Source organism: Humulus lupulus, chromosome X (genome assembly GCF_963169125.1).
Source record: "Humulus lupulus chromosome X, drHumLupu1.1, whole genome shotgun sequence".
Taxonomy (NCBI): domain Eukaryota; kingdom Viridiplantae; phylum Streptophyta; class Magnoliopsida; order Rosales; family Cannabaceae; genus Humulus; species Humulus lupulus.
Window position 1 is genome coordinate 153738808 of NC_084802.1, and position 10189 is coordinate 153748996.

A 10189-nucleotide genomic window follows, 5' to 3' on the forward strand; every position below is an offset into this window, starting at 1 on the left:
TATCTCATAAAGGATCTTCGACATCATTGGAACTACCAAGAGAGAGAAGGTAGTTTTCCATTTGGTGGGATGCAGCCAAGAAAAGGCATAATGATGTCGAGATGGAATGGCCAGAGTTCTTGACCTTGTTCAATGCCAAGTACTTTAGTAGGGCAGTGATCGAGCACAAAGTGAATGAGTTCACAAATCTGAAGTGGGGAACGTCAACCGTGCAGGACTACGTTCAAAAATTCGACCAGCTGTCTAGGTTCGTGAAGAACCAAGTGAACACTAAAGAGAAGAAGATCTAAAGTTTCATTAAGGGCCTGCACAAAGACATTGCTAAGTGTGTAGACACTGGTAGGACTGGCCTAGAAACGTATATAGAAGCTGTGGAGCAGGATCTTTGCCAAGAGTCTTGGGCTATGTCGGACAAGCCAGAACCATAGAAGAATGAAGATAAGAGGTACACTCCCAACAACCCCTGACAGTTTCAGGCCAATCAGAATGGGCCAAGAGGAAAGTTAAACCTGAGGTTCGTCCAGGACTCGAGGAGGACAAACAATCCAAGTGGCTTAAGGCCGAATGCTGGGGGAAATAACAAAAGAAAAGGAGGACCTCCCAATCAGGCAATGACTATTCCAAACAAACAGCCGAGATGTGAGTTTGAACAATGGCCAATGTGCAACAAGTGTAACCAACGCCATCGGGGCGAGTGTGGGGTATGTTATAACTGTGGAAAGTCGTGGAATGTTTCTAAAGAGTATCGAATGTCAGCCAAGGGAAACAGAAATGACCAGCAAAATAAAAAATTGGAGCTCCGCCTCGAGTTTATGCGCTTAGCCAAAGCGACAAAGGAACTGAACCATCTGATATGGTGTCAAGTCAGATTTCAATTGCCCAAACCTCGGCATATGCATTATCGAATACTGGTGCATCACATTCTTTTGTATGTGCATCCTTTGTGGAAAAATTAATTAGAATGCCTAAGCCTATGCCTGCTATTTGTGGGGTATCCTTGCCTTTGGGAGAGGATATGCTGGTGCGGACATGGGTTAGAGTTGTACCAGTTTGGGTAGATGGTCATGAGCTGACACTGGATCTATTATTCTTGGACCTACATGAATATGATGTCACATTTGAGATGGATTGGTTAACAAAATATGGAGTCATTGTTAATTGCAAGCACAAAAATGCGGTCTTCACCCCAGCGGGAGATGAACCATTCGAGTTCAAGGGTACATCAAGAGAAAAGAAGTGCCCCGTGATTTCTGCAATGAAGGCGAGAAAAATGTTGAGTGACGAATGCATCAGTTTTTTGGCAAGCATAGTGGATAAGGATAAAGAGACGGGTCAACAACCTTCTCATGTACCGGTTATGTGCAAGTTTCTTGACGTATTTCCCAAAGATCTCCCAGGGATTCCTGGGAACTGTGCTGATCTCAAAGACTCCTTACATGATGACGTCAGCTGAACTCAAGGAGTTTCAATCGCAACTGAATGAGTTACTGGACAAGAAGTTCATAAGGCCAAGCCATTCTCCATGGGGAGCCCCAATCTTATTCCTGAAGAAGAAAGAAGGCTTGATGAGATTGTGCATTGACTATCAGGAGTTGAACAAAGTGATGATCAAGAACTGATATCCATTGCCCAGGATCGACGATTTTTTTTATCAACTGCAAGGAGTGTCGGATTCTCCAAAATAGACCTGCGATTGGGCTACCATCAACACAAGGTTAAGGAGATGGATATACCAAAGACGACCTTTAGAACGCGCTATGGTCACTACGAGTTCTCAGTGGCGTCCTTTGGATTAACCAACGCCTGAATCGCGTATTTCATGAGTATTTGGATAAGTTCATTGTCGTGTTCATTGATGGTGTTATAATATAATTGAAAAGCCAAAAAGAGCATGCAACGCATCTAGAATTGGTTCTTCAATGTATGCAAGATGAAAAGCTTTACGCAAAGTTTTCCTAGTGTGAATTCCGACTAGAGAAAGTTAGTTTTCTCAGGCACATGGTGTCGGGAGACAGAATTTTAGTCGATCCCGACATGATAGAAGCTGTTAAGTAGTGGAAACCTCCGAAAAATGATCATGAGGTTAGAAGTTTTTTTGGATTAGTGAAATATTACTTGCAATTTGTGGAAGGATTTTCCAAAATAGCCACACCGATGACCACCCTCACCTGCAAAATCATCAAGTATGAATGGACTGACAAGTGCGAGAAGAGTTTTTAGGAGCTGAAAAATGAGATTGACGACTACCCCAGTGCTAACAATCCCTAACGGCATAGAGGGATATACGATTTATAGTGACGCCTCAAGCCAAGGGTTAGGAGCAGTGCTGATATAGCACGGAAAAGCAATTGCTTATGCTGCTCGAAAACTATTGAATTATGAGAACTATCCCACTCATGACATGGAGTTGGCAGTGGTGGTTTTCACACTGAAAATTTGAAGGCACTACCTGTATGGTATACACTGTGACATCTACACTAATCACAAAAGCGTGAAGTATTTCTTCAATCAGAAGGAATTGAATATGAGACAACGTCGATGGCTGGAGTTATTCAACGACAATGACTACGACATTATGTACCACCCGCAAAAAGCAAACAAGGTGGCGGATGCATTGAGTCAACAACCAAGGGCTTACATGATGACAACAAAAGAGATTTTGCAGTAGTTACGTGCCGACCTTGCTACCTTGGATTTGGAGAAAGTAGTCGGTCAATTGGCTAACCTATCTAGCAAGCCTACAATTATGGAAGCTACAAAGGGGGGCAGTTAGTCGATCCTTGGGTACAAAGACTGATGTACGAAGTGAGGAAGGAGGTGCGACCAGGATTCCATATCTTCGACGACGGAGTACTGGGGTTCAAGGGTAGAATATGTGTTCCGAACGATGACGAAATCAAGAAGTAGATCTTTTTTTAGGGACATAATGCTCCTTATGTCATGCATTCGAGCACCACAAAAATGTACCAGAACTTGAAGAAGTACTTTTGGTGGCCTGGGATGAAAAAGGAGATAACAGAATATGTGGCACACTACTTGACTTGTCAGTAGACAAAGGTTGAGCATCAACGGTCAACCAAATTGTTGCAATCCTTAGAAATTCCAGAATGGAAGTGGGAGATGGTCACTATGGACATTGTCACAGGTCTACCAACCACTCCCAAGGGGCACGATGCTATTTGGGTTGTCATAGATAGGCTGACTAATTCTGCCCATTTCTTGCTAATCAAGGTAACTTATAGGGCACATAAGTTGGCAGATATTTACATTGCAGAAATAATGAGACTGTATGGTGTACCCAACTCCATCATATTTGATCGCGATGGACGTTTCACCTTGGCATTCTGGGATTGAATCCAAATGAGGTTGGGTACTAAATTGAAGTTCAACACCTATTTCCACCCACAAACAAATGGTCAAAGTGAACAAACACTTCAGAATCTAGAAGATATGCTAAAATCCTGCGTGCTCGACTTTCAAGGGTCATGGAATGAGAAGCTTCCACTAATAGAGTTCGCTTACAACAACAGCTATCATGATTCCATAAAGATGGCTCTGTATGAGGCTTTGTACGAAAGGAACAGTCGATCACTGATTCACTGGCATGAGGCCGGTGAAAGAAAGTTTCTCAGATTGGATGAGGCTTATCAGGTTATCGAGGACATCAGGCAGATAAGGCAACACTTGCAAACTTCGGTAGATTGACAACGAAAATATGTCGACCAACACAGGAGACCCCGGGCATTTGAGGTTGGTGATAATGTGCTCCTAAAGGTAGCTCCACTACGATGGGCTATGCGGTTCGAGAAGAAAGGAAAGCTTAGCCCAAGGTTCGTTGGACCTTTCAAAATCATCGAAAGGATTGGGGAAGTAGCTTATCATTTAGCTCTTCTGCCCGCCTTGTCTAAGGTGCATGACGTGTTTCATGTATCCATGTTGAGAAAATACGTGCACAATCCCTCACATGTACTCAGCTATGAGAAGCTAAGCATTGATCCTCAATTCGTTAATGAGGAGAAGGCGGTGATGATTGTAGACAGGAAGGAAAAAGTTTTGAGGAACATGACTATGCCATTGGTAAAAGTGCACTGGTGTAACCACAGCATAGAAGAGGTGACCTGGGAAATAGAAGACAAGATAAGGTTTTTGTATCCTCATTTGTTTTAAGTTTCGAGGATGAAACCTCTATAAATTGTAGGTATTGTAATGCCCTGCATTTCGGGTACCTTTAAATGACTCAGGTCGGGATTTTTTTCCCCGAGTTAAGAACATTATTTTAAATAATATTATATTTGTTTGGAATTTAATTCCATGAGTTATTGCTAGCCAAATTATGAATAGTGTGATAAAAATTCAGGATAAGACTTTCAGTCTTGGACCAACACAAAAACCCTAATCGGATAAAAAATCTCCGAAAATAAAATGATAAACTATGGAAAATATATTTTGGGCATAAAATACATTCATAAAAAATAAAGTTTGGTTAATAATAATAAACCTAAGAGGAATGGAAATTTAGGAAATTTTGTGTTGAATGCTTAATTTTTTTTGCCTAATTGTGGAATTTTATTCCATAATAGACCTTAGGTTAAATTGTTGTAACGTCCTTCTAATCAAGGACCGTTACACTGTGTACTTTAAATGGTTCTAGACTTGCTAATCAAGTCCCTTGGTTATGAACGTGTAACTAAGGTTAATGACAATGATTAGGGTTAAAAATCTTTGGTCTAAAGGAAACTTTGACTTTTAAGTTAAAAATATTTATGTTCATACATGGGATCCCAAAACAACATAAACAAATGTTTAAAAGGTCTATTAGAGTCCAAAAGTTACAACCAGCCGACCTAAGCAGCAAAATAGTGTTTGACCCTTAGTTCCTTTGAGAAACCCTCGACCCTGGTGGTCGAGTAGCTGCATATGTACACGCCTCCACCGAAGCTCTCCAACTCATGGTTGGTCTAGATTTATCCTTGCCCTTACCTGCACCATAGAGCACCCGTGAGCCGAGGCCCAGCAAGAATACTTCACCAGAATAGCATATAATAATTCATTTCAATAAATGTATAACTAATCAAACACAACACACAATTCATATGTTTTCATTAAAACTCACAACAGCGGCCTAAGCTGGTAAAGGTGCATTACCAGGCACCAAGTTCACGGTCCTAACCGGGCGAGTGAGTACAACACCCTTTGGTGGTCCTGCCATGGCCGCCTTCATTCAACATGCTTATTGCTGATCTCAACCCTTGCTAAGTCTGGCCTTTGGCGATTCCAGCCCTTCCCGCTCACTCACAAACACATGTATGACATAATGGTTACAAACTTTTACACATAATACTAAGTGCAATACAAGCACAAATAATCGGGCCATGCTCTGCTCTACGTGCACAGACTTTTTTCTTACCTCAGGTATGACTGCAACGCATAACGAGAATGACCCTCAAGCACGATCCCAGTTCCGAGCACCTAGTGGTAACCTAGTCACAACCAAAATATGAATTCCCATAAATAACAAGCAAATAAAGGCTTCCGGACCGAGTCCTAGCGTCCAGGACGTCGAATTCTACTAAACTGGGTAGTAGAATCGATCCCGAGCCCTTAGGTTTGAGTTGCCGCACTCAAATCCTTCCCAGAGCTGAAAAGCCCTTCAAGCGTCACGACCCAAGGCAAAAGAGTCGTGGCCCACCCCAAGTCAGAGAGCCAAAGAGCTCTCCTCTGAACACACGTGTCGCGACACACCCCTACGAGCACCGCGACGCCCCAAGAACAGGGTCGCAGCTCACCATGGAAACCCAATTTTCCCCTTCGTTTCTTCAAACCAAATCTCACCAAATCCTTATCCAAACATTGCTAAATCCCAAAAACAAAGTTCCCAATCAACTCAGCACCTCAATACCCACAAAACCCAAGTTAAGCTTGGTCAAAAGCCTAATCAATTCTCCAAATTTAGAGTGAGTTTTCAAAACTCCAAAGCTTAGCTAAAACAAGAGAAAACACAAATAATTAAGGCTAGAAATCATGAGCTCTATTGCCCAAAATGATGCTAAGCTTTTCCCCAAGTAATCCCGAGCCTAAACGTGCTTCGATTCCCCTTGTTTCAACCTTTCCTCCTCACAATTCAGAAAAATTCCTTAAGAAGCGTGAGAGGGAGAGTTGTTTGCTGAGTGTTTTTGTGTTTTGTGAGGTTTACTTAGGGTTCAAGTAACCCTAAGCAAATCCCAAGACTCGGGGTACCAAAATTGTCCTCGAGGGTCAAATGGTCAAAATCCCCAGAATTCCCTCATAATATCACTAACTCCAAATATATCCTCAAATATTCATTCCCATTACCCGATATCCTAGTAACATACTAAATACCCAAAATACCCTTTGACTCACCCTGAGTCGGGTTTTGGTCCCGTTGTGACCTTCCTGCTAACTTCCTCCCTAAGACTGCCTCGTGCCCAGTAACCCAAATATATCCACATAATAATTTGGTGTCACACATATATAACATATATGCACATATATTCCAAATATACCCGCTACAGGCAAAATTACGAAAAATTGCCCTTCTAATAAGAAACGGGCCCACATGCATATTTAATACACCTAAACATGCATAGCTAGTCCTATAATAATAAAACTAACGCAATCATATAATGATACAGTTACATATCATATAAACACATATTTTGTATAATTTTCCATAATTTTCCATCATGGCCCCCTAATCAAGGCCCTAAGCCTTATTAGGTAATTTGGGATGTTATAATTATCCCCTCCTTACAGAAGTTTCATCCTCAAATTTTACCTGAACAACTCAGGATACTAATCTCGCATATCTGACTCTTGCTCCCGGGTTGCTTCCTCGACCTTACTGTTCCTCCATAATATCTTAACCAAAGGTACAGTCTTGTCCGTTAGGACCTTGTCCTTCATGTTTAGAATCAGAATTGGCTGCTCCTCATAGGATAAATCTGTCTCCACTTATAGATCCTCACAACTCAACACATGAGTCTCATCTGACAAACACTTCCTTAACATGGAAATAGGAAATACGTTGTGCACACTAAACAGTGCCAGGGGTAAGGCCAACTATCTGGTTGATCCTCTCCAGGATCTCTAATGGTCCTACAAACCTAGGGCTTAACTTGCCCTTCTTCCCAAATCTCTTCACCCCTCTCAGTGGTGAAATCCTAAGGAAATCATAGTCTCCCACTTGAAACTCCACGTTCCTCTACTTTGGGACTGAATAACTTTTTTGTCTGCTTTGAGATGCAAGCATCCTAGCTTTTATCTTCTCAATAGCCTTAGTAATTCTCTGAATTGCTTCAGGACCCAAATATTTCTTCTCACCCATCTCATCCCATTTAATGGGCGATCTACACTTTCTACCATACAACATCTCATAAGGTGCTACCCCAATAGTTGACTGGTAGCTGTTATTATAGGAAAACTCTCTTAGAGGCAAATATTTACTCCAAGACCCTTCAAAGTCCAATATGATGAGGACACCAAGATCCAAGTCCCAAGTCAAGTTCCAGTTGGTCCAGTGACGAGGGCACAAGCCAAGAGATTCAAGGAAGAACTTAACAGCCTAGTCCACAAAGTCCTAAAACAAAAGGAGACCATGGTCAACACTGAAGGAGAACAAAGACTTGTCCTACTCATCAAAGTTGACTAAGTTTAGGAGCTTCATGAGTCTTATTGTATTTGTCATCTTGTATTTTTAATTTATTCACGTTATTTTTGTTATTTGGTCTTTGTTTATTTTGTAAAAGTCAAACACTTGACTTGTGTGAGCCGAAGGGTCTTCTTTGTTGTGCTTGTTAGGGTTTCATTAGGAAGACCAAGGGGCTTGTGTGTGTGGAAATTTCGTCCTTATTAGGACTGCCAAAACAATTGGAAAATCAGATTACTTTGAATGAAAAATTGTGAGTTTATTTCTTCTTGAGTTCTTGAAGAAACTTTTGAACTTATCAAGGGGTTCCTTGTGGCGTTCATCCTGACTTATCAAACGGATTCCATCCCCGTTTGTGGCGTCTTCCTCATACCAAGGTTCGTGCTTGGCTAAGCATTGGGTCGCGGTTCTTCATCCCCAAATTTTGTGTGTTCTTGGTGGTTGTGCCATATTTGGTGTCGGGTTTCATCACAATGTTGGTGTGGTTCGTATCAGTTGGTATCAGAGCTTAGGATCATCCGGTTTGGCCTATCCTTTTTTTTTTTTTCATTTGTGTTTCTGTTAGTATTTCAATATTAGGTTTTCTGAAAAAAAAAAGTCATCATCTAGTCGTGTTCTTGAGTTCTTTGTCCTTGATCTTCTTGTGAAATCCGAAACACTTATAGTTAGTTTCCTTATTTAAATTGTTTCCTTGTTGAATCGTTTCCTTGTTTCATTGTTTCATTGTTTCCATTATTTCTTTGCGAAATCCCTTGAAATCCGAAACTAGTTGATATTGCTAAGTCCGAATCTGTTTTCTTTTTATTTCAATTCAAGTTCGAATCTATTTGTTGTCAAATTCATTTGTTTTCCCTTGTTTCAATTGTTTTTGTGTTGTGAAATCCGAAAGTACTCTAGAGCCACAAATTAGTATTGTTGATTTCAATTCATTTGTTTTCCCTTGTTTCAATTGTTTCTTGATGAAATCTGAAATTACTCTAGTGCCACAGATTGATTGTGTTATTTTTTTACTAGTTGAGAAATCTGAGATTGTTTTGGTGCCACGGATTGATTGGTTCTCTATTATTGGTTTTGGGAAATATTGGTTCTCTGTTATTGGGCGTGTACCACAGATTGTTTTGGGGAATATTGTTATTGGTAGCGGTTTTCACAGATGGGTTTTCATGTTATTGGGAGTGTTGTTGAATCATAGATTGGTTTGTTCTTGAATCTGTGTTAGTAACTCAGATTGTTTGGTTTTCGGGTTGGCTCTTTGGTATTCATTTTTTTTGTTCGGGTTGGCTCTTTTTTCTTGAAGAAAGAAAAGAAAGAAGAAGAAAAACCAAGAGGATCCGACCTAAAAAAAAAAAAAAAGAGTCTGGAAACCCTTCTTAAAAAAAATTTGTTCTATTCTTGTTCCCCATAGTCTAGAGGCCTTTTTGCCAAAACCCGACACAAGTGTTCCAAAAATCACCAGTTTTCGCCACTTTTTCATCGGTTTTCGTTTGGTTTGTTTGGTAGGATTGGCTGCTTGAACCTCCATATATCACCGTTTCATTAGTTTTCAAAGAGCTTAAAGAAGAATAGAGTGGAAAAAGGCAGTGGTGTGAGCTTATTTGAGGGTAAAAGCCATCATTGAGTGAAACACGAGTGTACTTGAGTGACCATTTTCTTTGAGTGAAACACGGGAGGGAGTGCAGTGAGGTCCTTTCTATAACTGTCTAACCTTATTGTTTTGCAGATTTTCCATCATGTCACAAAATACAGAAAGAAATACAGGCAATGACAATCCACCACCTACAGTTCCAAATCTACAACTTCAAGCCATTATGGGGGAGATGAGGAGGATGTTGAGGGAGGAGTGTGAACAGATACATGAGCGGTTGGATAGGGTAGAAGAAGGGGCACAACGGAGACCAAGGAGGAATAGGATGCACCAAAGGGAGGATGAGAATGAAGGGGATTTGGAAGGGGTAATTTCTGATGATGAGTTTGATAGGATGTCGGCGGGTAACCATAGGAGGTATGGTGGGAATAGAGAAGATAGGAACCAGGTAGATAATTATTTGGGGAATATCAAAATGAGAATCCCATCATTTCAGGGGAAGAGTGATCCTGAAGCATACCTTGAGTGGGAGAAGAAAATGGAGCTAGTTTTTGATTGTCACAACTACTCCGACATGAAGAAGGTAAAACTTGCTGCCATTGAGTTTACTGATTATGCTATTGTTTGGTGGGATCAGTTGTGCATCAACAGGAGGCGGAGTGGAGATCATCCTATTGACACATGGGAGGCCATGAAGAGGGTGATGAGGCGACGGTTTGTACCACCTCATTATTATCGAGATCTCTACCTTAAGTTGCAGGGTCTTCGTCAAGGCTACAGAAGTGTTGATGAGTATTACAAGGAGATGGAGATGGCTATGATTAGAGCCAATGTTGAAGAGGATCGGGAGGCAACCATGGCAAGGTTTTTGAATGGGTTGAACCGAGAGATTGCTGACCCAATCGAACTACACCATTATGTGGAATTGGAGGATTTGG

The 10189-nt window shown here is 41.1% G+C and overlaps 1 protein-coding gene across 1 annotated transcript; it reads left to right on the top strand.

Annotated features, from left to right (window-relative positions):
• Positions 1-3549: 3549 nt before the first annotated feature.
• LOC133806380 (uncharacterized) lies at positions 3550-4167 on the top strand. Its single transcript, XM_062244489.1, has 2 exons — positions 3550-3651; positions 3775-4167. Exons 1-2 carry the CDS (start codon positions 3550-3552, stop codon positions 4165-4167), a joined length of 495 nt encoding a protein of 164 aa, XP_062100473.1.
• Positions 4168-10189: the final 6022 nt, after the last annotated feature.

Bases quoted from the DNA above. Each gene is read 5' to 3' on its own strand.
- LOC133806380 (XM_062244489.1), top strand. From the start codon at position 3,550: ATGGCTCTGTATGAGGCTTTGTACGAAAGGAACAGTCGATCACTGATT. The intron at 3,652-3,774 runs GTTATCGAGGAC...GTGCTCCTAAAG, and splicing joins GATTGGATGAGGCTTATCAG to GTAGCTCCACTACGATGGGC.